General features: G+C 44.2%; 3 protein-coding genes across 5 annotated transcripts; 1 reads left to right on the top strand and 2 right to left on the bottom strand.

Annotated features, from left to right (window-relative positions):
• Positions 1-6,461: 6,461 nt before the first annotated feature.
• LOC139365063 (dnaJ homolog subfamily B member 1-like) lies at positions 6,462-11,006 on the bottom strand. The gene is made up of 3 exons (XM_071102418.1): positions 10,433-11,006; positions 9,235-9,833; positions 6,462-7,451 (listed from the first exon to the last, which is right to left on the bottom strand). The coding sequence occupies exons 1-3, from the start codon at positions 10,641-10,643 to the stop codon at positions 7,221-7,223; spliced, it is 1,041 nt and encodes a 346-aa protein (XP_070958519.1). The 5' UTR covers positions 10,644-11,006; the 3' UTR covers positions 6,462-7,220.
• Positions 11,007-13,185: 2,179 nt separating this feature from the next.
• LOC139365062 (very-long-chain enoyl-CoA reductase-like) lies at positions 13,186-19,912 on the top strand. The gene is made up of 11 exons (XM_071102416.1): positions 13,186-13,964; positions 14,786-14,837; positions 15,656-15,700; positions 15,856-15,959; positions 16,898-17,013; positions 17,289-17,394; positions 17,621-17,693; positions 18,123-18,166; positions 18,567-18,624; positions 18,932-19,020; positions 19,443-19,912. The coding sequence occupies exons 1-11, from the start codon at positions 13,803-13,805 to the stop codon at positions 19,614-19,616; spliced, it is 1,023 nt and encodes a 340-aa protein (XP_070958517.1). The 5' UTR covers positions 13,186-13,802; the 3' UTR covers positions 19,617-19,912.
• A 204-nt stretch (positions 19,913-20,116) lies between these two features.
• Positions 20,117-26,986, bottom strand: LOC139365061 (atherin-like). Of its 3 annotated transcripts, none has more exons than XR_011626535.1 (7): positions 26,557-26,986; positions 24,012-24,363; positions 23,327-23,521; positions 23,118-23,202; positions 22,425-22,539; positions 21,287-21,798; positions 20,117-21,217 (listed from the first exon to the last, which is right to left on the bottom strand). XR_011626535.1 is itself a non-coding variant. In XM_071102415.1 (6 exons), the coding sequence occupies exons 1-6, from the start codon at positions 26,908-26,910 to the stop codon at positions 21,649-21,651; spliced, it is 1,251 nt and encodes a 416-aa protein (XP_070958516.1). In that variant the 5' UTR covers positions 26,911-26,986; the 3' UTR covers positions 20,117-21,648. The 3 variants fall into 3 exon arrangements, 1 of the variants encoding a protein (XP_070958516.1); XR_011626534.1 differs by having other exon boundaries at positions 20,117-21,240; positions 21,310-21,798; XM_071102415.1 differs by having other exon boundaries at positions 20,117-21,798.
• Positions 26,987-27,614: the final 628 nt, after the last annotated feature.

The raw sequence follows: 27,614 nt of genomic DNA, 5'->3' as shown, positions 1-27,614 counted from the left end.
TTAAAATTAAATAATAGTGGAACTCCACTTGGAGTGGAATGATAGATGGGTAAGTGTTGACTGATCATTACAACCTCAATGACAATCAATCAAATTCATTACATCTCGCAACGGAAACCGTTTAGCATTTGAGAACCAAACAGCAGGAAACGATGCAGGACCTACCTGAATTTGTCCAATAAAAACAATTTGTTACAAAACATTTTCCATTTGGCGTAAAACTTTTGTGCAACAGATTAAACGTTTTGCAACAGAATCAGCGTAATGAATGCACCCCAGGTTAAAATATGTATTTCAAGTACTTGAAAATGTAACATTATTCAAATAATTCCGACATATTTTAATAATACAACTGATGCACTACTTGGCTATTTTACAGTTTGTCAACTGTCATTTTTGGAATTATTTTCTTATTTACCACAGATGCCTAGGCTTGCTTTACCTCAAACAATGTGCTTCAAAAATCAGTTCACTACATACTGTAGGCTGCGTTCACACAGGCAGCCCACCTCTGATCTTTTTTCCACTCATTTGGTGTTTTGACCAATCACATCAGATCTTTTTCAGAGCTGATCTGATTGGTTAAAATACAATTTAGTGGGGGAAAAAAGCTCAGAATTGGGGCCCGACTAAACGCAGCCATATTAGACAAGTCATTGTTTGCTCTGCAGTGTGTAAGAAGTACAGGATGACAAAATAAAAAGGATGAAGATTATCCTAACAGGAATGGTTTGCATAGAGGTTCCGAAGTAGCAGTAGATATTAGTTTCACAGCTTTTAACAGAGTTAAAGAGAGAATTTAAACAGGTAAAATGCACTGCTGTTTTGAATAGCTTCTAGAGTGTCACTGCAGAGTAAACACACCTACAAGGTTCACTGGAGAATGGGCATACAAGTCCATTATACTTACAACAATAGTGATCCTCAAGCTAAATGTAAGGGGTCCTACAGAGGTCAAAACATCACACCATCTTCTTATAGTATTTCACAATAAGATGGTGCTTGTTTGTCTATACACACACACACACACACACACACACAAACAAGGTCAATCTCGCATGCGTGACGTAACATTTTGCACAAAATAGATAACGCGCCCTTGAATAACTAAAATCTATAGAGAAGCTACACTACATGGCCAAAAGTATGTGGACACCTGCTTGATGAACATCTTATTCCAAAATCATGGGCATTAATATGGACTTGGTCCCTCCCTTTGCTGCTATAACAGCCTCCACTCTTCTGGGAAGGCTTTCCACCAGATGTTGGAACATTGGAAGCAAGTCCCCGCAGCATTCAGCCACAAGAGCATTAGTGAGGTCGGCCACCGGTGTTGGGCGATTAGACCTGGGTCGGCGTGCCAGTTCATACCAAAGGTGTTCAATAGAGTTGACGACAGGGCTCTATGCAGGCCAGTCAAGTTCTTCCACACTGATCTCGACAAACAATTTCTGTATGGACCTTGCTTTGTGCACGGGGGCATTGTCATCCTGGAACAGGAAAGGGCCTTCCCCAAACTGTTGCCACAGAATTGGAAGCACAGAATCATCTAGAATGTCATTGTATGCTGTAGCATCAAGATTTCCCTTCAATGGAACTAAGGGGCCTAGCACAAACCATGAAAAACAACCCTAGACCATTATTCCTCCTCCACCAAAGTTTACAGTTGGCACTATGCAGTCGGGCAGGTAGCATTCTCTTGGCATCCGCCAAACCCAGATTGTCCATCGGACTGCCAGATGGTGAAGCGCGTTTCATCACTCCAGAGAACGTGTTTCCACTGCTCCAGAGTCCAATGGCAGTGAGCTTTACACACTCCAGCCGAAGCTTGGCATTGCGCATGGGGATCTTGTGTGCAGCTGCTCGGCCATGGAAACCCATTTCATGAAGCACTCGATGAACAGTTATTGTACTGACTTTGCTTCCAGAGGCCGTTTGAAACTCGGTAGTGAGTGTTGCAACCGAGGACAGACGATTTGTACCCGCTTCAGTGGCCCTGTTCTGTGAGCTTGTGTGGCCTACCACTTCGGGGCTGAGCTGTTGTTGCTCCTAGATGTTTCCACTTTACAATAACAGCACTTACAGTTGACTGGGGCAGCTTTAGCAAGGCAGAAATCTGAAATCTGACAAACTGACTTGTTGGAAAGTTGGAATCCTATGACGATGCCACATTGAATGTCACTGAGCTCTTCAGTATGGGCCATTCTACTGCCAATGTTTGTCTATGGAGACTGCATAGCTGTGTGCTCGATTTTATATACCCGTCAGCAATAAGTGTGCCTGAAATAGCCAAATCCACTCATTTGAAGGGTTGTCCACTCACTTTTGGCCATGTAGTGCATACCTCATTCTCTGGGTTAGTTTGAACATGATTTGCAAGTTGTGCTCAGGAATCCCCAGTTTTGCCCCTCCCATTTAAGCTGAAAGAATTTTCTGAATTCTATTTGCTCTAGTTCCCCAACATAACTCAGTTTCAGAATCTCTCGCATACCTCACTACAAAATAATAGCAGTAACACCAAAGATATATTCAGACCCCTGGACTTTTTCCAAATTGTGTTATGTTAGTCTTATTCTAAAATGGATTAAATAAAAATCCTCAGCAATTTACACACAATACCCGATAATGACAATGCAAAAACAGTTTTATTTTATTTTAAATGTTACCAAATGTATTACCTAGAAAACAGAAATACCTTATTTACCTAAGTATTCAGATCCTTTTATGAGACTCGAAATTGAGCTCAGGTGCATCTTGTTTCCATTTATCATCCTTGAGATGTTTCTACAACTTGGGAGTCCACCTGTGGTAAATTCAATTGATTAGATTTGGAAAGGCACATAACTGTCTATAAAAAAGGTTGCACAGTTTGCAGTGCATGTCACAGCAAAAATCAAGCCATGAGGTTGAAGAAATTGTCCGTAGAGCTCCGAGACAGGATTGCGTCAAGGCACAGATCTGGGGAAGGGTACCAAAAAAGGGTCCCCAAGAACATAGTGCCCTCCATCATTCTTAAATGGAAGAAGTTTGGAACCACAGAGACTGTTCCTAGTGCTGGCCGCCCAGCCAAACTGAGCAATCGGGGGAAAAGGGCCTTGGTCAGGGAGGTGACCAAGAACCCGATGGTCCCTCTGACAGAGCTCTAGAGTTCCTAAGAGGAGATGGGAGAACCTTCCAGAAGGACAACCATTCCTGCAGCGCTCCACCAAATCAGGCCTTTATGGTAGAGTGGCCAGACGGAAGCCACTCCTCAATAACAGGCACATGACAGCCCGCTTGGAGTTTGCCAAAAGGCACCTAAAGACTCTCAGACCATGAGAAACAATATTCTCTGGTCTGATGAAACCAAAATTGAACTCTTCGGCCTGAATGCCAAGAGTCACATCTGGAGGAAACCTAACACCATCCCTTCGGTGAAGCATGGTGGTGACAGCATCATTATGCTGTGGGGATGTTTTTCAGCAGCAGGGACTGGGAGACTTGTCAGGATCGAGGCACAGATGAACAGAGCAAAGTACAGAGAGATCCTTGATGAAAACCTGCTCCAGAGCGCTCAGGACCTCAGACTGGGGCAAAGGGGTTGTTATCCTTCCAACAGGACAACGACCCTAAGCACAAAGCCAAGACAACGTAGGGGTGGCTTCGGGACAAGTCTCTTAATGTCCTTGGGAGTCCACCTGTGGTAAATTCAATTGATTAGATTTGGAGGCTCCCACGCTGAGGTCTGTCCAACGCTGGTCCGACCAAGCTGACTCCACACTCCAAGACTGCTTCCATCACGTGGACTGGGAGATGTTTCGTATTGCGTCAGATAACAACAGATAACAACATTGACGAATACGCTGATTCGGTGTGCGAGTTCATTAGAACGTGCGTTGAAGATGTCGTTCCCATAGCAACGATTAAAACATTCCCTAACCAGAAACCGTGGATTGATGGCAGCATTCGTGTGAAACTGAAAGCGCGAACCACTGCTTTTAATCAGGGCAAGGTGTCTGGTAACATGACCGAATACAAACAGTGCAGCTATTCCCTCCGCAAGGCTATCAAACAAGCTAAGCGCCAGTACAGAGACAAAGTAGAATCTCAATTCAACGGCTCAGACACAAGAGGCATGTGGCAGGGTCTACAGTCAATCACGGACTACAGGAAGAAACCCAGCCCAGTCACGGACCAGGATGTCTTGCTCCCAGGCAGACTAAATAACTTTTTTGCCCGCTTTGAGGACAATACAGTGCCACTGACACGGCCTGCAACGAAAACATGCGGTCTCTCCTTCACTGCAGCCGAGGTGAGTAAGACATTTAAACGTGTTAACCCTCGCAAGGCTGCAGGCCCAGATTGCATCCCCAGCCGCGCCCTCAGAGCATGCGCAGACCAGCTGGCCGGTGTGTTTACGGACATATTCAATCAATCCCTATACCAGTCTGCTGTTCCCACATGCTTCAAGAGGGCCACCATTGTTCCTGTTCCCAAGAAAGCTAAGGTAACTGAGCTAAATGACTACCGCCCCGTAGCACTCACATCCGTCATCATGAAGTGCTTTGAGAGACTAGTCAAGGACCATATCACCTCCACCCTACCTGACACCCTAGACCCACTCCAATTTGCTTACCGCCCAAATAGGTCCACAGACGATGCAATCTCAACCACACTGCACACTGCCCTAACCCATCTGGACAAGAGGAATACCTATGTGAGAATGCTGTTCATCGACTACAGCTCGGCATTCAACACCATAGTACCCTCCAAGCTCGTCATCAAGCTCGAGACCCTGGGTCTCGACCCCGCCCTGTGCAACTGGGTACTGGACTTCCTGACGGGCCGCCCCCAGGTGGTGAGGGTAGGCAACAACATCTCCTCCCCGCTGATCCTCAACACTGGGGCCCCACAAGGTTGCGTTCTGAGCCCTCTCCTGTACTCCCTGTTCACCCACGACTGCGTGGCCACGCACGCCTCCAACTCAATCATCAAGTTTGCGGACGACACAACAGTGGTAGGCTTGATTACCAACAACGATGAGACGGCCTACAGGGAGGAGGTGAGGGCCCTCGGAGTGTGGTGTCAGGAAAACAACCTCACACTCAACGTCAACAAAACTAAGGAGATGATTGTGGACTTCAGGAAACAGCAGAGGGAACACCCCCCTATCCACATCGATGGAACAGTAGTGGAGAGGGTAGCAAGTTTTAAGTTCCTCGGCATACACATCACAGACAAACTGAATTGGTCCACTCACACAGACAGCATCGTGAAGAAGGCGCAGCAGCGCCTCTTCAACCTCAGGAGGCTGAAGAAATTCGGCTTGTCACCAAAAGCACTCACAAACTTCTACAGATGCACAATCGAGAGCATCCTGGCGGGCTGTATCACCGCCTGGTATGGCAACTGCACCGCCCTCAACCGTAAGGCTCTCCAGAGGGTAGTGAGGTCTGCACAACGCATCACCGGGGGCAAACTACCTGCCCTCCAGGACACCTACACCACCCGATGTCACAGGAAGGCCATAAAGATCATCAAGGACATCAACCACCCGAGCCACTGCCTGTTCACCCCGCTATCATCCAGAAGGCGAGGTCAGTACAGGTGCATCAAAGCTGGGACCGAGAGACTGAAAAACAGCTTCTATCTCAAGGCCATCAGACTGTTAAACAGCCACCACTAACACTGAGTGGCTGCTGCCAACACACTGACACTGACTCAACTCCAGCCACTTTAATAATGGGAATTGATGGGAAATGATGTAAATATATCACTAGCCACTTTAAACAATGCTACCTTATATAAATGTTACTTACCCTACATTATTCATCTCATACGCATACGTATATACTGTACTCTATATCATCGACGGTATCCTTATGTAATACATGTATCACTAGCCACTTTATACTATACTATGCCACTTTGTTTACATACTCATCTCATTTGTACATACTGTACCCGATACCATCTACTGTATCTTGCCTATGCTGCTCTGTACCATCACTCATTCATATATCCTTATGTACATATTCTTTATCCCCTTACACTGTGTACAAGACAGTAGTTTTGGAATTGTTAGTTAGATTACTTGTTATTACTGCATTGTCGGAACTAGAAGCACAAGCATTTCGCTACACTCGCATTAACATCTGCTAACCATGTGTATGTGACAAATAAAATTTGATTTGATTTGAGTGGCCCAGCCAGAGCCCGGATTTGAACCCGATCAAACATCTCTGGAGACCTGAAAATAGCTGTGCAGCAACGCTCCCCATCCAACCTGATAGAGCCTGAGAGGATCTGCAGAGAAGAATGGGAGAAACTGCCCAAATACAGGTGTGCCAAGCTTGTAGCATCATACCAAAGACTCGAGGCTGTAGTCGCTGCCAAATGTGCTTCAACAAAGTACTGAGTAAAGGGTCACAACACTTATGTAAATGTGATGTTTTTTTTCCATTCTAAAACATTTCTAAAAATAAAAACTGTTTTTGCTTTGTCATTATGGTGTATTGTGTGTCGATTGATAAGAAAAAACCCCCAACTTTAATCAATTTTAGAATTAGGCTGTAACGTAACAAAATGTGGAAAAAGTCGAGAGGTCTGAATATTTTCAGATGGCACTGTATGCATTGTATGTATAAGTATATCTACATTCAGGTGTGTGTCACTGCTCCTGAGAGATATAGTTGATAAGTTGCCTGCAACAAATATTCTGGAAGCACTATCAAAACAACTGGATACCACACAAATTCCACATCAGTGCTCTGTTTGCCACAGGCATCTTCAACTCTACGTATCCCTCAGACCTTATAACAACCAGCACCAGTCATCTCTACAGGGCCAGACCAACCCCTGCCCTATGCTCAATCATTATTATCCAATGTCTAGCACTGGGTCCCCCCAGAAATGTCTTTATTTTCCCTTCCAATGGGAAATGGAATACTGTCAATAGGACATGTAGGTAATAAAATCTAAATGTTTTAATATTTAACAGGAAAAAATTATGAACCAAACAGAACAGCTAACAGAGACCAACATCTTACTCTGTCAATATCTCATGGTGGTTAAATATATAACTGAATTATAATTTGGATCAAAGGTTGAATCAAAATAAACAAGTATAATTCCCAAACAACTATTATGTTCTTTGGCCTAGGGTAAGGACAACTGTAATGGAGAAAGACGACTGTCTGTCTTCGTGTTTGTTAGGCGTCTTCAAAAGCCACTTTAGTCATTCAAGGAGGAAGAATCTGAGTCAGTGCATCCCGGGCACTCTGCCCCAAATTCTCAGGGAATTTCACTACAAACTCAAGCACCATGTCCCCCCTCTTCTCTGGGCACTTGGACAGGGGTAGTCCCTCTCCCACGATACGCTTCTTCATCCCAGGTTTGACCACGTCTCTGGAGGTCACAGTCACAGTCCTGCCGTCCAGAGTGGGAGCGCTGACCGTGCATCCACACAGTGCCTGATGGGAGAGAGAAATACAGATTGTCACAATTAGGTGTGTTATATTTTTAGTTAAAAAGAGTACAAGGCCTGGGAGTTATATTGAATTAATTAGAAATTATGTTTTAGTGCGATGTTCCAAATGCCTGTATCGTAAGATTTTTGTTTTTAGGAGCGTCTATGTCCGCTTGTTCTCATGACTTTGTCTTTTCGATCTTGTTTCCTTTGCACCTTCCGTGCTGTGTGCACCTACACCCCCCCCCCCCCCCCCCCCCCCCCCCCCCCCCCTCTCACAACCACACACACACGCCCCTCACAACGGCAATTTCTCAAATGGAAGCCTTCATTTCTTAGAACAAGAATAGACTAAAGAGTTTCAGAAGAAAGTTTCTGGACATTGAGCTACAATAGTCATTTACAACATTAACAATGTCAACACTATATTTCCCATCAATTTTATGTTATTTTAATGGACCAAATTGTTTGCTTTTCTTGCAAAAACAAAGACATTTCTAAGTGACCCCAAACTTTTGAACGGTAGTGTATATTGTAAAAACAACTAGCTGGAGCAGTCTGAGCGGTCGGCTATGAACGCCCTTACCCGCTAGAACGTAATGCTGATAATTGGTTCTGACTCGCTACATGCTGTTCTGCAAGAACAGTACGAATGCTTCTTAGTCTAGGACTTTTATCTTCACCACCACACAGTATAGTATTCACACACAGAAATCTTCAGTTTACAGAGGATGGACTTGTGGTTTTCTTGGATGCATTGTGCCCACAAATTTACTAAAATAAACACACATAACTTGGTCGGCAGCCAAACTTGCGTCTTCATCTGCCGACAACGATAGCCACTCTGACCTGGAGTGGGTTGGGGTCAGAGTCCAAATGTGCATTCGGGCACTCTAATTGGTGTAAACCAAGAGGCTGTGACAGACAGCTGAGAAGGGGAGAAATCACCCTAATAGGACTGTGGAGAGTCAGAGATGGTCTGTTCTCTCTCTCACACACACACAACCTTGTTTTCATAAATGTGATTATATAAGCTTGAAGCCCATTCAAAAATCACAGTACGGGACTTGCAACAGGAGGTAGTAAATACTAGTACTTTCATACCGTATTGGCAACTTGTTCTCATTCTGAGAAATAAGCATCTTCTTATCCATGTAGGTAGGCCACAAAGTGGACAGGCTAGCATTTTGTTCAAACAGTAGGCGACTGACAGGAGGGTGTGTTCATAACAGTTCAACTGTTCGAACTTGTTAGCAAGTAAATAGATCCAAGATGGCTAGACTTTAAATATAAAGATTAGCTAACTACTCATTATTAGTGGATATGCATGGTTCTGGTTACATTTTTTACAAAAAGGGCATTTTCATACAGACAGACAAAAGCCAGATCAGTGATTATTGCAAAAAAAGCAAGTTAAACTGCTATAATATAATTATTAGTGGGTTGTGTAAGACTTACATTTAGCCTAGGTATAATTTTACAAGCCATGAATTCATTAGATTATTCCTGACTGTTTAAAATGTTTGAAATGCAGTGTACTGACCTTTAAAATGGTGCAACAAAGCTTATTTAGAGAAAAATATATATATTTTTAATATACATTGTGAATCGCCCATAAGTTACAAAACAAATCGACATTCGATGTTTAGGTCATTTCGCCCAACCCTACCTGAGAGTAGCAGAGAAATATCATTACCATGATTACAGAGAACACAAGTGAAAGAGTTTAGTGGGTTACGTCTATGACTGACACAATGTTTAAGAAATCACAAAGACCAAGCACTCACATCTCTGAGGGACACTCTAGCAGGGTAGATGATATCGGAGCCATCCCGGCGGAACACAGGATGGGGTTTGTCTTTGACCACAAACACCACGTCAGCAGGAATGTTAGTAGGCGTCTCATCTCCCTCCCTGGGGAAGGTGATCTTGGTCCCTTCCTTCCAGCCTCGCTTGATGTCCACTGTCAGGATCTTGTCCTCGCTGCGCATGCTGCAGCCGTCCGGGTTCAGCCGCTTCCTGGAGATCTTCATCTTCTTGGTGCAGCCGGAGAACACCTCCTCCAGGCTCACCTTCAGCTCGTGCACCACCGGAGAATCTTTCTTCTTCTCGCGGCCCCCGTGGGGACCCCCTGGTCGGGACTTGAAGGACCTCTGGTGTTGGTGGAACCCTCCCATTCCACCCGGCATACCCCCCATACCAAATGCAGCAAAGGGGTCATCAGTGTCCATGTCATCGTCCCCGTTGCGTGCGAAGAACTGGTCGAAAGGGCTGCGGCCACCAAAAAACTCTGTAAACATGGCGTGAGGATCTCCATGGAAGGTGTAGTTGTAGTTGTTGGGGCCATTGGGACCACCACCCCCGCCGGCTGTGTGCCCCTTCAGGCCTGTAAGAGTGAACACAACATCAAAATTACTATTTTAGAACACAAGAACAAACATCAAAATGTTTATTTTAAATCCCTTTGAATCACTTATCCATAACACACTTTCAACACTTCCAGACATACCATCTCTCTAAATAAATAATGCTAAAGCATGTTACATTTCCACCTGTCTCTTCAGGGGTCACTGACAGAGCAGTGTTTCTGAAAAAGTGTTCTGCGATGTGTCACAAACCATGAGCGGACGTGACAGAACGAAGAAATTAACGTTGTGATGTGAACAAACTAGCCCCACCAGTTTGAACGAAGAATAAACAGGAAAGTTCCAGCAAGTTCTCGAGATAATTGTAGTGCCTCTGACTGTTTCCGGTGCTCAGTTGCTTCCAATATAATAACTACAATAGTTTCTAGGGCTACACTCAAAGAAAAACACAAACAGTAACATTTAAATAATAAGGTTAGCTAGAAGTTGTCAACAACGACCACGGCTGATACAGCTAGTAACGTTACATAGTTGGCAAACCTGACAACGTCGATTGCGCAAGACAGTTTAGGTTACAATAGTGCACCACACTGTGTGGAACCAAAAGTTGATGCGTTACCTTCTTCTCCATATCGGTCATATATATCCTTTTTCTTTGCGTCGCTGAGGACATCATAGGCCTCGGCGATTTCTTTGAATTTATCCTCAGCTCCAGTGGACTTGTTTTTATCAGGGTGATATCGCAGGGCCTGCTTTCGATACGCCTTCTTTATCTCGTCCTCAGAGGCGCCTTTCTGTATACCCAACACTTTATAATAGTCTTTACCCATTACAAGTATCTGTCAAGTAACGCTTGATATTCAAAAAAACATAGTCAATGCACCAGTTAATCTTATATCAAAGGCCGTCAACCAACCACACTGAAATGTAGTGTTTGCAGCTGGCTAGCTACTTAACCAGTTGACAGCTGTAAGCTAGCTACAAATCCGACCCGCCACGATTTTTTTGACCTATTAAACTATGGAGTTACATAAATATATCCCGCTCTCTGCTGAATAAATCAATTTATGAGCCGAGATATCGTGGCTACTCAGAATACGCTTTTCACCATGTCGCTAGCTAGCCACCATGTAAGAAACTTCCAGAAGTACTGGTGCTGATACTGCTGTGACTATAGCATTTCCACATTGACTGACATCTCCGCCCCTTTCCACGTCATGCTTTCAAAATGGTCTGTGCTTTCAAGATCTCTGGGACGTCCCTACCCCATTGAAGTTGAACTGTATGAATGGTTAAAGTTCGGGTTAGGGTAGCCTCGCCGAGAACCAGGCGTGACAACGGGTTATGCTTGGCGTTAGGGTTTAGGGTAAGGACGTCCCAAGGATTCCGAATATCACTAACCTTGTCAAAATCAAGAACTACGATTTTCGCCCCACCACTCCCTGGCAGCAGTTGCTTACACATATAAGAAGGGATAAACTGCATGTTCAGGGATGGACAACTAGCGGCCCAACCAAATTTAGCTTAGTGCCCCCAAAAGGGTCACCCCATACAGAACCAATCAGTCGATGTAATCGAGAATCATCAGAAATCACGCGATATGAATCGAACAGTAAGTAGGGCGCCGCCTGACCCACTGATTGCAATTGTATCGGGTAAAAGGAGAGGGCCGACTCTGACTGCATTACGATGTAGGTACACAGACCCGCGAGCCACTGCAGAATCACGAGTTCATATTTTTTTGTGGCGCCCACCCCAATTAAAGTTGCCCATCACTGATGTAGATAATAATTTCTTCACATTGTGGGTATCTGTGGTAAAGCTTTATAAATGATTTCATTAGCTAAAATAAAATGAATGCATATTGTGACAAGACTATTGATATGTTGCATATTAAATTGCCACACGGTAGAATAATATAATAGTGTTCCTCTTGCAATGCCTAATTATATATCTTACATATCCTACATATCTTTCATGATATGGACAAATATTGGCTTTAAAATGACTACATGTCAGGGCTTCTGGAAAATAAAGAAGAGATAACTTGCAAAGTGAAGTGATAATAACGCTGACTACCACAGAGGGGCAGCATTGCAGCTTCTTAAATCACGGAAACTGTAACATTATTCTCACGCTTCACTGGAGAGCCCCATAGCATGATAACCTGATATGCTCCAGTATCAGTTTGGATTCCAGGCTAATAATACGAGCCCACCGTACCATAACATCTGTTGCATATCACAACGTCCAAAAAAACAAACTTGAACATGATGTTAAATGGAGATTATGAGATAACTTTTTTTAAACTAAGCAAGTCAGTTAAGAACAAATTCTTATTTACAATGACAGCCTACCCCGGCCAAACCCTAACCCGGACGACGCTGGGCCAATTGTGTGCCACCCTATGGGACTCCCAATCACGACCGGTTGTGATACAGCCTGGAATCAAACCAGGGTCTGTAGTGATGCCTCTAGCACTGAGATGCAGTGCTTTAGGCCGCTGAGCTACTCAACTAATATGTCACAACATGTTAATCCATGCAGATCAGAAAAGCTTACTGTGTTCTTGTACCCCTTTGTGCTCCTGTCTGATGTATGTTGCTCGGTGGCCTAACCTGATTGTAAATATAGAATACAGATCTGCTGCCTGTGTGTGTTGCTCGGTGGCCTAACCTGATTGTAAATATAGAATACAGATCTGCTGTCTGATGTATGTTGCTCGGTGGCCTAACCTGATTGTAAATATAGAATACAGATCTCCTGTCTGATGTATGTTGCTCGGTGGCCTAACCTGATTGTAAATATAGAATACAGATCTGCTGTCTGATGTATGTTGCTTGGTGGCCTAACCTGATTGTAAATATAGAATACAGATCTGCTGCCTGTGTGTGTTGCTCGGTGGCCTAACCTGATTGTAAATATAGAATACAGATCTGCTGTCTGATGTATGTTGCTCGGTGGCCTAACCTGATTGTAAATATAGAATACAGATCTGCTGCCTGTGTGTGTTGAGATGCTCCTTTTAGTCAAATCTGAAGGACATGATCCCTGTCTGATTGATATCTTGGGCAACATCTCCAAGCCCCCCAACTGATAGCCAGCACCTCATAGCTCTGAGAGCACTACAGCTGACAGCTCTCACTCCATTGGAAAATGATAGGACAGTATTAGGCCTTAATGTTTGTTAAAGGTATTGGGAGAATACACACACTCTAAAATAAACATGTGTTTGTTTTGATTTTTGTTAGTTCTCGAGGTCAGAGTGGTAGAAAAAAAATGTCACAGGTGGCCTGGGGGAGGGGTAAGTGTTGGTATGCAGAGGCCTGGCTGTCCACATGGATAAGGCCTATAGGAGGGTCAGTGTGAGACAGTGTGACTGAGTGAGGAGCAGAGCTCAGCAGAGATGTGTCTAGGCTCTTCTGAGACCAGAGAGGGATCTGTTTCTGAGTAGGGTTGTGTGTGGCTGACCAAGGTTACTGAGCTACTGCAGAACAGTGCAGAGCAAATCGGGCTTCTTATATTTAGCCTTGCGACATGCGCGCTACGGATTATGTCTTGGGCGTCTCGTGTTTCGCCTTCAGTACGTTTGTGGGTGTGGAGGGGGTCCGGTAACTAGTGGGAGGCCTCTCTTCAGGTGAGGAGGTGGTGGGTTACTGACGTTTAACCCCCTCTCATTCTATGAACATCTCACAGGCAACCTCTCTCTCTCTCTTTCTCACTTTCTCTCCCACCCTCTTGCTTTCTTTACCTCTTTCTCACACCCTCACACAGGAAAAGGCTGTTTATGGTGACATAGTCGTTTCCCATTCTTGAAGGCTATTTGGAGGGTACAGATAGTAAGAAAAACAGTCACAGAGGACATAGCAGTGTTAGACTACAGCTTCTAATCTGATACAAGTAGAGAACACTAACTAGGTTTTTGCAAAACATTGGAGGGACCTCATTTTAGTGCGGAGGCACATTGAGGTCGTAGTTCAAAAGGGGTCATGGATACACTGGCTTTAGAGGCGAAGGCAACTGGACAAGAAAAGAAAAGTTCAGCCCCAAGACCAAGACCTAAACCACCCAAAAAGGCCAAAAGGATTGTTTACTTTGAGGTAGAAATCGTGGATGCAAAGACAAAGGAGAAGCTACTACTCTTGGACAAAGTGAGTGTGTGTATGTGTGTGTGTGTGTGTGTGTGTGTGTGTGTGTGTGTGTGTGTGTGTGTGTGTGTGTGTGTGTGTGTGTGTGTGTGTGGCTGGCTGTGTCACTGTGTCTCATCAGTCACTGTCCATGTTCAATATTGTATTTGATACTGTACACTGAAGAAATTACATTTAAAAGTTTGAAATCATCAGTTGAGGTCTAATTACAGTCCTAGTAAAAGCCATAATACTGTCTGAAGTCAGAAGACACTTGTTTGCTTTAGCTCAAGAAGTTATAGAGTCATCCCTTTGATCGTACAGCCGGCTAATTTACAGTTCACAGACGCTATGACTGATTCTACAGAGGTTGTGTTGCAGTTAGGAGGTGAAAATTCCCCCTGATCTTATAGGAATCTTCTGGGCGAGTTATGAGTTATGTGTCAGCTCAGTGTCCTGAAGCCAGTGGGTGTCTTGAAGCCAACAGCAAGCACCATGTGTTGAGTGGCTTTTATGAATGTGAACATTTGTGTTGCAATGATAATTAATTATAGTTGAAATGCTGCATCATAGTCTCACAATTTCTTCAAGATATCTATTATGAAAACAGATAGAGTTTCCTGTAACTGTAGGCTTCTTTAATTTGCCTTGACTGTCTTTGCAGTGGGAATAAATATGTTTGTGTTATAACATATGTACAGTATGTGGTATGGTACTAATTTCACAACTTGAAAACAAATATCAAGCTTTAGTCAATAAATCTATCTTGGATACATGTATTAGACCCATGGCAGTAACACTAGCAGTATGTTTGCCTATGGATGATTGATTGTCTTTCTGAACAGGTTGAGCCAACTTCTACTATTTTGGATATTAAGGCTTTGTTCCACAAATCAAGTGAGTATGTGACAAAGTCCAGTTAAAATATAGTCATTTAGCGGACGCTCTTATCCAGATCAACTTTCAGTCAGTGATGTAACAACATGAAATGTAAAACACTTTTGTAACGTGATCTACACTCTACACCAGGGATGGGCAACTTTGATGGGGGTGGGGGCCCCAAAACATCTGAACTCATCAAGAGGGGCCGCAGTTGCTCTTGACAGCGGAGAGAAATTATTTAAGTTTTAGAGTTCCTTTTTGCAATTCTACACATTTTGCCATGGGGCGTAACAGAAATGTTGCAGTTTTAAAGCAAGTTTGCTGAAATTCTACACATTTTGCCATGTGGCGGAGAGAAGATTTTGCAATTGTATAATTCATTTCATGCAATTCTACTCATTTTGTCATGGGGCGGAGAGGGAAATTGTTCCGAGGGCCTTCAAAAGGCCAGTGGACAAAAGGTGCTTTCTGGAACCTAAAAGGGTTCTTCGGCCGTACCCATAGGAGAACCCTTTGAAGAACCCTGGTTAGTTCCAGGTAGAACTCTTTTGGTTCCAAGTAGAACCGTTTCAGTTCCATGTAGAACCCTTTCCACAGAGGGTTCTACATGGATGAAACCCAAAAGGTTTCTCCTATGAGGACAGCCGAAGAACCCTTCTGGAATGCTTTTTTCTAAAGAGTGTAGATATGTATGCATATACAATATGTCATGATAATTATGAGGTTAGTCTCGCAATGCCATCTTTCCAAGTCTAGTTAATCATTCGGCTACTGGAAGGAAGCCTTGAAATAGAGGCTATTTTAAGCTTAATTAACTTATATCTTCTTGTCAGATCCCCAGTGGTACCCAGCCAGACAGTCCTTACGCCTGGATCCTAGTAAGCCCACACCTCCCATGCATGATGCCTCAACTACTTACACAGACTCAAATGAGTGCTAGATATTGCTATACCAATATAAAGGTCTTATCTTCTGTGAAATGGTCCACAATGTCATGGCTGACTATAGCATTGTGCTCTGTCTTGCTCCACAGAGGGTAAGGGTCTGAAGGATGAGGATGTCTTGCAGACACTTCCTGTTGGAACCACAGCCAGCTTCTACTTCTTTGACCTGGGGGCCCAGATCGCCTGGGGCACTGTAAGCACATGCAAACACACACACACACACACACACACACACACACACACACACACATGTTAATGCACGCACGCACGCACATATGCCCACCCACAATCAATCACCCACAAGTGCACACACACACAAATGCACTCATGTGTACAATCACACACACACAAACAGGCACACACACACACACACATTATACTGCATATCTTGACATGTCTATACTGCATTTAAATATACACAGCCACACTCCCTCAATTAATAAACTATAGCCTTGCATATAAATATACACCCACACTGACAGATAGATTCACTGTCCTCTGGCTCGGTTTTCTATCACCTCCTAGCTCCTGTATCCTCTGTCCTAGGACACATAATCTCATGGGCCTATTTCCCCCACAGGTGTTTATCCCCCTGACCTCCTTTTCACCCTCCATTGCCACAGCCTCCTCAACCATTCTCCACAACCAACCACATGCTGTAACCACGCTCCATATCCTCAATCCTCTCACCCCTCATCCACCTGTGTCTGAACCCCCAGTGGAATAGGGTGATGCCAGTGTTGGGGGGTAGCGGGGTCCAATGTACTCCTTGCAGCCTGGCACCATAGCTGAGATCAACAGTAGCGATCAGTCACCCGTGCTGGGCCTGGACCCATGCCAGAGGTGTTGATTCAGAGATCTGTTTCATCACAAACTGACTGTCAGCTAAGCTGCCACATCTCTAGGGGAATGCTTGTGTTACATGCTCACTTGTTTTCTCTAATGCTCAATTACAAATCATCTACTTTCCCTCCTCCCTTGGCACTCCTGTAGATCTGAAATGATCGGATAGGTAAAAGCAATATAATAAAACTTCCATCCAGCCTATCAGAACGCAATAGGAAGCTAGTACCACCTACCGATCCAATCAGCACCTACTTGTCTCACCTTTATGTCTTCCCCCCGTCTCAGGTCTTCCTATCAGAGTGTTACGGACCACTGCTCATCTACTTGATGTTCTACTTCCGCCTGCCTTTCATCTATGCCCCAAAGTATGACTTTAGCAGCAGCAAGCACTGGGTTGTACAGTGAGTGTCAAATTACTGCATTTTCAAGGGTCTATTCTATCTCTGTCACTGTACCACACACTCTCCAAGTGATGATTACAGTGGCATAATTAGGTCTGGTTGACCGGTGATGGTGTTGACAGTGAAGATAATGTGTGTGCTGCATCAGAGAAGCATGACAGCCCTCTCGGACTGTCATAGAGACCAGTGAGTGAATGATGTTGTAATCAAAGCTAAATATGTGATGATAATAAGACGTAATCTATACTATGATCACTTTTCCCCTCCCGCTGCAGTTTGGCCTGCATGTGTCACTCCTTCCACTATGTGAAGAGAATCCTTGAGACGCTGTTCATCCACCGTATCTCCCATGGTACCATGCCACTGAGAAACATCTTCAAGGTGAGAAGATTGAATAAGGGAATCTCCAATCTGATTCTAAAGAGGATTTGTGATCCCGTTTGATCCAGTTATATCTGATAATAGCAGTATTGTTTATCCTTTTATTTAATGGTTTACTTTCATGTGACATAGTTTCTAAACTTATTCTCAGGGGTAAACAGATTGTCTAATTAATGTATTATTATTCTGATGACTTGTACAAAAACTGGTCCTGTTTCTTTTCCAGAACTGCAGTTATTACTGGTGTTTCGCAGCATGGATGGCCTACTACATCAACCATCCCCTCTATACACCACCCTGTAAGTCCTGTCTACCCTGAGGTGATGTCACTCACATCTAACCCATCTAATGCACACTCATCTCTACTCTGTCTGCTGGTTGCCAGGATGTTACAGAATACAGATGGTCATCTCTACTCTGTCTGGTTGTTGCCAGAATGTTACAGAATACAGATGGTCATCTCTACTCTGTCTGCTGGTTGCCAGGATGTTACAGAATACAGATGGTCATCTCTACTCTGTCTGCTGGTTGCCAGGATGTTACAGAATACAGATGGTCATCTCTACTCTGTCTGCTGGTTGCCAGGATGTTACAGAATACAGATGGTCATCTCTACTCTGTCTGCTGGTTGCCAGAATGTTACAGAATGCAGATGGATCTTTCCATAATCCCTAATGACTTTCAATGTCCTTTCCCATGATACATCACACCTGCTTGTGTGTTTACAGACTATGGGCAACAGCAAGTGAAGACAGCACTCATTATATTCTTAGTAAGTATGCTTTAGTTAGTGTAATGAAGAATATATTTATTTTCATACCTAATGTTGTAATATATTAATTTAGTTGTTTCTTTGTAGTGGAGTTGAGGCTACACAGTAGGCCCATTAGGCACAAATAATAGTCTCACCACCTGACACGTTCAGTCTGGGGACGAGGTTACACAATAATAACGTCATTAACATCAGTGCAATTTAGATCGTAATTCCCAGCAGAGTAACAGTAATATCTTAATGGCGTTACTAAAGTTATCACATTGTTATTAGGTAAGTATAAGAGCAACTTAATGTAAAGTTTCACCAGGAAATGTCACCAGGTTTTCTTTTGTTTTTGGTTAGAGTTGTGGCTGATTGAGCCCTTTGTCATGGTTTTGTGTTTTCCTCATCCTCACAGTTCTGTCAGGTCGGAAACTTCTCCATCAACATCACTCTACGCAACCTCAAATGTCCAGGTGAGCTCCCATAGGCTCTTGCTTATCTTATTCATGCAGTCCATTACCAGATATGTACTTTGAAAGTTAGCACACAAGGTTCCTAGGTTCCTTCCTTTCTAGGGAGTTTTTCCTAGCCACTGTGCTTCTACATTGCTTGCTCTTTGGGGTTTTAGGCTAGGTATTTGTATACTTTGATGATGTGAAAAAGGACTTAATAAATACATTTGATATACTGATTAATTGACGAGCACTGCTTTACAGGAGCCCCCATGTTACCCTTTCCATGTTACCCTCTTTTTCTCCATTCTTTCTCATATTATCCCAGGTTCGAAGGTCAAGAAGATCCCACACCCAACTAAGAACCCATTCACCTGGATCTTCGCGTTGGTGTCTTGTCCCAACTATACATACGAGGTGAGGCTTTCTAGTAAAGAATGGTGAGTTGATTGAAATATTTATATTTGCACGTTTTAGACTGGAAACACTTTGAAATCCCGTGTTTCACTTCCCCTCCTGGGGTTTGGAGATATAGTGATGCTGCCACCTTCTGGCCAATAGGTATCAAGCGATGTAACAGTACTACAGTGATGAGTTGGTGTGTACTACACACAGGTGGCCGGTGCCACCTTAATTGGGGAGGACATGCTCATAGTAATGGCTGGAACGGAATAAATGGATCGTATCAAACACATCAACACATGGTTTCCTTGTGTTTGATACCATTCCATTTAGTCCATTCCAGCCATTATTGTCATCTGTCCTCCTCTCACCAGCCTCCTGTGGTCCTACATGTATAATATATAGGAGTGTGTAACAGTGTATCTGGTCCTCTGCAGCTGGGGTCGTGGATGGGCTTCACAGTGATGACCCAGTGCTTGCCGGTGGCTTTCTTCACCATCGTGGGCTTTGTCCTGATGACGGTGTGGGCCAGGGGAAAGCACCGAAACTACCGCAAGGAGTTCCGTGACTACCCCACCCTGCGCTCCCCTATACTGCCCTTCATCCTTTAGTCAGAGAGGGGCTGGTCCCACACATAACTTCACCCCTTTCAGCCCCACCGCAGTATACAGCTGGTGCTTCTGACTGGGTAGGTTGGAAGGAATCGTTGGAATAGTTTAACTACACTGTGACTGGTTTTGGGGAGTTGAAACCCCCCTTTTGATGACTTAAATGCAGATGAGTCTTAATCCGATGTAATGTGTACAACCGGTATCTACTGTACATGTCAATGTGTGGAGGCACAAATGAATGGAAAGAAATGCACTTGTTTTACTAAAGTGGTGACTTAACTGTCGACTAAACTGTTCCGTTTGGTTTTGTATTATTTGTTGCATGTTATAGCTTGTCGTTTGAGTCAAGATTGAACGTGTCATTGTTTCAAGTAAGTTGAATCTAACAGCATTCACACAGTGTAATGGTTGGGTTCCAGCCAGTAACACTAACCCATTGACATATTCGTCTTACCGCTTATTATATACAAAGAGATAATAAATATCACACTACAAGAGTGGAAAAGACAATACCTTCATTCCCCCCCTGGAAACAGGGCCAACATAGCAATTAACAGTGTGACATCAAACACATAACAGATGGAAATATGGAATGTGACGTTGTTTCAAAAGCAGAAGCCACAAGGCAAAATTAAGAGACATTGTAATCCTCTCAGATAACAACAATGTTGAATTTGATCAAGATGTCTACCATGTCGTGGGGAATTGTGTTGCTGTGTTGAGGTTGTAAACAAAGAAAACGTATTAGTGCTACAATGACACTTCCTAAAGTTATGAAGTTAATTTTTTGGTTGGATAATTTTCCCTTAAAAAAAGACCATAATTCAGTTGTTTCTCTCCCCTCAAACTGAAGCAGGCAGAAACATTGGGGCCTTGAGCTACGTTGGTTCTGGTCTGCCAGCCCATTTCAACTAGAATTCTGCTTCAAACTGTTTTAATTTTGTAGATGAAATCTAGGTTCATCCACAGTAGATGAAATTAGATTAATCTAAAATGTTTAGAAATTACGTGAACATAAATTAAGGGAAGAGGAATGCAGAAGGCAACCATACAATGAACATATTATGTTGCCTTAGTTTAGCAGGTACTACATATTGCTATTTCTAAATGTTAGTGAAACAGATAACAACAGTAATAAAACCTAGGTCAGTACTGGTGCAGCCATGAGAACATCTGGAGACTAAGCTCCATTTCCTTTGCTGGTATAATGAGAGATTGACAACATCACTGACCTTTGATGAATCAACAAATTCATACTGTACATTCTCAAATGAAATCAGTTCACATTGTCATCATAAAAGATAAACAACGTTGAGTTTCTAGATAAATGGAGGGTACCATATGACATGTCTTAAAAAAAATACTGTCTGAGTAAACATTGAAGAAATGTTAGAACCATATTTGCTGGAACAGATATTCCAAGTATACATGTTATTATTTTATTGTGGAACTGACTCAGGGAGCACAGAAACCAGTCTTTTAAAGGAGGCTCCAGTGGTAGCCAAGTGTAGAGTCTGAGGAATCCAGAGAAAGTCTTTGGCTGCACTCACTGACCCGCCCCTTACAGAACAGGCAGACCTCCCCTTAGAGAACAGGCAGACCTCCCCTTAGAGAACAGGCAGACCTCCCCTTAGAGAACAGGCAGACCTCCCCTTACAGAACAGGCAGACCTCCCCTTACAGAACAGGCAGACCTCCCCTTACAGAACAGGCAGACCTCCACTTGACTTCTATAGCGTCATTAGGCAGGATCCTAACATTCCTATATGAGTTTAGAGAGGGGTCCTATAAAAGCAATACCACCAGAATGGGTCAGGTGACAGCAGTACCACAGAGAGGTGGAATGGAAGCCCACGTACACATGTTGATAATCACTGTCAAGGCCCAAGTCATGACCACGGTGTCCTTTTCCCCACACCTCCTTGAATGGTTACAGAAGGTTCTAGAGATCCAGTGAACACAGTATGTTTGTATACTGTATGAATACATCTGCTCCTCAGAGGAGTGTGTTGTTCTGTTCCCCCCAACCATGGTCAGAGATCATCCTCCTCATCCAGGAAGTGGGTCCTCTGCAGCATCTTCACGTGGCGCTCGTAGATCTTTAGGGCGGGCCCAAGTCTGATGGACAGGCCAGTTAACACGTCACTGCGCTGCATCAGGAGCAAGGACTTTCCATCAATTTCCTGTTGCGGGCGGAGAACAGATGGAGTGATTGAACTAACATCTAAATGTGGATTGGGGTGTGAACCAGTTACATCAAAGCAAATGCCTCCTAGTCTAGGGGTACAGGATTTGTTGCTTTGGTTTATGGATGAGCACTTTCATATATTTTAATGAAAGCAATGCACAGGTCATGTATATATTTCATGTATGCTTTCATACCATTTAACTTTTATTTGCCCAAGCCATTTACCCAGGTCAAGAAACAACCACCAAATACATTTTACAAGATGGACACTTTTAGAAATCAACAGGAGGTCATGGGCCACGGGTCTGTGTGGAATCCCGCACGCTGCCATTAAAGTGTCACTGCACTAGCCCATAGGAACGTCACTTCAAACAGATCACTAAGAATTGGATAGGTGGTACTGTAATGCAATAAGGTCAAATCTTCACCTTGCCCACTGATAGGCTACGTGGAATGTTCACCATCTTGATTATAATATACCCAACACTTTCACATCTCCAGGAGTGCCTGGGGGCTGTCTCTGGCTAGGTAGAGGCTGTCTCTGGACAGGGACTCGGTCTGAGTGGTTTTCTGAGTGTACAGATACCACCCCCATGTGGCAGTTTGAGGGACTGCACTGACCTGTGTTCTGAAAGCTACCGCCTGCTCTGGAAAGCCTGCAGCAGAGATGTAGGTGGCCACGTCCGCCACGCTCCACAGCAATAGGTTCTGCCTCAGCGTCTCCTTCTTCACAGAGCTATGGGGTAGAGGATGGGGGAGATAGCGTGAGACACTGCAGACAAAATACAAGACATGTGTCCTTTGGTTGACGCTGTTTCGTTTGAAGGTGCTATTTGAGGCTGATTGTGTCCCTTGGAGATATGGATGCACATTGGTTATGTCTGTATGATGTCTACATTGAAGTGAGTTGACAGCGGAGGAGGGGAGGAAAATGTTGACTTAAGGGGTGGTGGTTGAGGGATAAGGGATAGGTATATGGGGCGGCAGGTAGCCTAGTGGTTAAGAGCATTGGGCCAGTAACCGAAAGGTTGCTAGATCGAATCCTCGAGCTCACAAGGTAAAAATCTGTCGTTCCGACCCTGAACAAGGCATATAACCCATTGTTCCTAGGCCGTCATTGTAAATAAGAATTTGTTCTTAACTGACTTGCCTAGTTAAACAAAGGTTAAATTGAAAAAAAATAATGTAGCTGGGTGGGGGGTGTATTTTGGGGTGGGAGGGTTAACAACAGTGTAACCAACATGTAATAAGGTACTTAGTGCACCAGCTTGTCCCCTGTGTAGAAGCTGGTGTCTAATACATTAAGAGGCTCACATTTCTCTGTTTTTCACATCGTTCTTGACATCGTCTTGAGCCATCACGTAAGAGGCCACGTCCATCCCCTTCTTGTATTTAGCACCTGTAATAAATACAGTGGCCGGTAAACAATATATATCCTAAACATCCTCACTGGGAACACGATGAAAATAGAAATATGAGAAACTAATACGAGAGACGGACATAGAATAGAGGAGAAAACCCACAGTCGTCAGAGGGAAAAGACGTCTTGGGCTGTCTGTCAGAACCCTTCATGGTCTCATCCACACAGTCAGGAACCAGTTGGTCAGAAGTGAGGCCACTCTCCTCCATCCTCACCCCATCCTCTCTCTCTCTCTTCACCAAGCTCTTCTGAACCCAGGGACAGGTCCCCGATGGCTGTACTATCGTCTTTAAAGCCCCTGAAGGAGAGAAAGAAAGAAAGAAAGAAAGAAAGAAAGAAATGCCCAGTCATACATGGGCATAAACACACACATCAGCTTGAAACTGTCTCCTGGCATTGGATGCTTACTCACTCACTATACTGTAACTCATTTCTAGTCAATACAATGCAAACTTACTCCTAAAACACGGTCTCTACCCAACATTAAGATACAACTGCAAACACAATTATATGTTAGTGTTTTCTCCGAAACATGTGTTACATGATAGTCTGTCCCTCACTGGGCTTGAACCAGCAATCTTCTGTTCCCAACACCACAACACACTCACAACGCTGTTACCCATTGCTCCACAGACACCATGGCCAGTGCAGAGCAAGGGAAACAACTAGGCTACTTCTAGGTCTCAGAGCGGGTGATGTCACCACTGGGCTGTACAGCTAACTAGCTAGCCATTCCACATCGGCTACACTTATACACATAGTATGATCTGTTAACACAGCATACTAACCAGTTCCTGTGTTTCTCTGCATCCCTGGGGGTCCATGGTCAGCAGGGCAGAAGGCAGAGTCACACACACAGTCATTCTGCCTGAGGGCCAGGGGACTAGAGGGGGACAGAGGGCTGGACCTCTTACTGGTCTTGCAGGTAGAGGGGCGGTCAGACACAGGGCTGTGGCCAGGGCGAGAGCCGCTGGGGGAGCAGGGGGCAGAGTAGGGGGGGGCAGCACCAGACCTCCCCTGCACAGCATCCTCACCCCCAGGAGAGGGAGAGGAGCCCTCATGGCCATCTTCATCAGCCCCCTCCTGTTCTTCCTCCTCTTCCATGGTGCTGTCTGTCTCCATTGACACTGGCAGCTCATTCTGGAACACAACCATTGCAACATAACAATTTGAAAATTCGTTGAGCTTTTTTTTTGTGTGTGAAAACATTCTTATCATACTCCCCCAAAATGATCCACCCCACTTTATAGTGTGAAAAAGAAAGATCAGTTGGTTACTACGTCAGTGACATTAATCACTAATAACATGCTTGAGAGTAACAGAAGGACAATTGATATTCTCAATAAACCACAGAGAATATTAATTCAGATCATTTTTCATAAATTAACAATACAGTGGGAGTGTCAATCTGATTGGCAGCACAATGGCTATAGGCTAGTCTACATCCTTAAGTATTGACCCGTTTAGATCAACTAGGACAACAACAGCTCTGCTGGTAGTGATAAGTACAGCAGGAGAAGCAACATAGCCTACTCAGGCAAGGGAGGGGGAAGGGACAGTAGGCTACTGGGGGAGGGAACTATTGGGGAGAGAGTGCCCCCCCCACACACACACTTTGTAGTGTAAGTTAATGATTGGATAGAAGTGTACAATGGCATTCTTTACTTAAGTTAAATAAACATTATTCAAATGATTTAATTTAAACTGAATATCATGTCAACTGAGCCATGATACCTACACATTTTCTTCTGACCTTTCGCTAGAGCCGCAGTCAGACAAACATTCATTCATTGGCCGATTTTGAACACAACTATGCCCACACCTGAAAGGAGAAACTCACGAGCGTGCCATAAACTGTAATCAGCGGGTTGAAAATGTGTTAGAGCGCACATAGTGTGCATTAGCGCGAGTCGACTCCTGATTATAGGAGACATGACATAAAGCCACGCTCATACAGATGTCGCAATAACCAGTCTTCATATGACCGCTGTCGACAATAATTGCCATTGGAGGCCTTGTCCCCGTTGAGCACACAGGATGTTCACTCTGTTTGGAACTACAGCTGCGCTATTCGCCCACATTGTGTTCGGTATTCCAACCACAATGATTCATTCCAATATAGCTTAATATGGGCCACATATAAGTTTATAAGTGTTATTCACATATGCACACGGTATATTGCACTCGCTTTGTCGTCGATGACTGTATATAAACGCAGAAATTAGCCTCTTCAGCCTGTGTGCGTGTCCAAAGCTACAACTAGCGGAGGCGCGAGTACGAGCGCTCAACTCAGCAGAGCCCGCCCCGCACCTCAGAGACGCTTGAGTCAGACATTAAAGTTATTTTATTGAAGAATAGGCCTAACTACCATTCACATATTTTGACGGTTAATCATGAGATCCATTATTGGGATATGCAGAATATGCTATTTGGATCTGTCAATAATAGTTTTAATTAGATATATTGGCACAAAGGATAATACTTGACGCAATCTGCTACTTTTTCTTGTGAATATGTAATACGCTACAACAGAGCGTGGACAACGTCACCCTTTTCTCCAATTTTAATACAAAAGTGCGCAATGGAGGAGTCGCACGAAAGACTTCCCACTTCAGTCAGATAGAGCGCTCCCGAATCTAGTCGGATGTGACCAATTCTGACCACGAAGCTCTCTCTATAGCAGCAATACCTTCAGTGGGGCTACTTTGACTTTGGGTCATTTTTTCCTGCGACAGACGCTCGTGAAACCCGTTAAATAACGTGGCTTCATATCTAGCGGCGTGTTACTTATGAATACATCGACCGTCACCCCCTTAGTGAAATAACCCGAGCACAATGTCCCCCATTCGGTCACGCACATCCGAGGTATGACTTTCGCTTCGGCCCCCCTTTACTGAAAAGCTGAGTTTGGGCTTGAAAAGAGCCTTCGGCTTTAGGCTGTGGTTGTTTCCAATTCTGTCAATCGTGCGAGTTTTTGTGTCGATTAAAGCTGTAGAGCAAACAGCGCCCGGACAAACTCACTTCTACGCACAACCTCTTTTTTGTATTATTGCAAGCGCAGCTTCCATTGTTATTGGTAGGCTATTTTTCACCTCGGTCGCGCGAGGTAGCTACAGCCGCTCCCCGTCTGCGGCAGTTTGTTTCGGTGCACTTGCATTCATCACGCCACCCCTCCCTGAATAGAGAATCCCGCTCTACAACACCATTTCCCCTGCTACACCACATGCCTGCCCACTCATTATAATAGTGAGGACGTGGGTCTGTTATCTTCTCTGGGGAAGATGGACGGTGTGTCACGGCACGGGGTCACTGAAACAGGCTGCCTTGCGTTACCTCCAAATGCTCGGTCTCATCCTGGTCAAGGGGACCGAGCGCGCTGTCTCCGTTGCTCAAATCGGAGTGGTTAGCTTCTTCCACGGCAGTTCTTTTGGTCGTGTGATCATCCTTTTTCCTGCTTCTTCTGACTACTTTGGCTGCATTTCGATAGGAAATCGAGCCCTTGTAGTTAACTTTCAAGACTGTTTGCTCTTGGATCAGTTTCTCGAGTTCCTCGCTGGTTTGTTCTGGCGCTGATCCATGTCGTCTCCGGACCATTCGACAAATTCTTTCAAGGTCTGGTCTGGCTTTTCGCGACCGCAGTGAGTCAATAGTGTCCAAAATCCAATCGCGGTACATGGGTTCAGACATTCTCCTGGTTGGGGTCGTTCGTTCGTTTTTGCCTCAGTGCGTCAACCTTGTTGCGATCCGCGGCCCGAGTCCGGCTTTAGAGAAAAAATTGAAACCTCGCTGTACGCTTGCGTTGTTGTGCGCTTTTAAGGTGACCCACTGGAGATAGAATCAAGCGCTACAGGAGATATTTAAGGTGGTATTTCGAAGTTAGGACTAACGAGGCGTCCAAGTGTTCATTTATCATCACTTTAAAAACAAAACGTTTAATACTTATAATACATTTGGGTAAACAAATATGTTTCATATAAATATACAATCGGTGAGTCTAAGGATAAACTCCCTTTTCCCCAGGGTGTGATATTGTATGTGATAGCACTGTAGGCCTACATGATGCAGATGGATATGGGGGGCATGCTGTTATTACCATGGCGGTAGCTGGGCCAGCCCAGACACATAGCCAGGAGCCATCTTATCAGTGAAGCTATTCTCTTTCATCTTCATCCCATCTGACATTTTCTGGATAGATGGCCAGAGGCTGAACACTCATCTGGAAAGCCCCTGAGGAATAGACAGTTTGACATACATATTTGTATAGGAGGTGTAGGCCCACACACACACACAGGTTCAAATCAGGTCCTTGCATTATTTGTTTATCATGGCATCCTCTCCACCAAGATGTTCCTACAAACAACCAAATGTACTGTACAAACAGCAATACATTT

The sequence above is a fragment of the Oncorhynchus clarkii genome, chromosome 13 (genome assembly GCF_045791955.1).
Source record: "Oncorhynchus clarkii lewisi isolate Uvic-CL-2024 chromosome 13, UVic_Ocla_1.0, whole genome shotgun sequence".
Classification (NCBI taxonomy): domain Eukaryota; kingdom Metazoa; phylum Chordata; class Actinopteri; order Salmoniformes; family Salmonidae; genus Oncorhynchus; species Oncorhynchus clarkii.
This window is presented reverse-complemented; position numbering and strand designations above follow the sequence as displayed.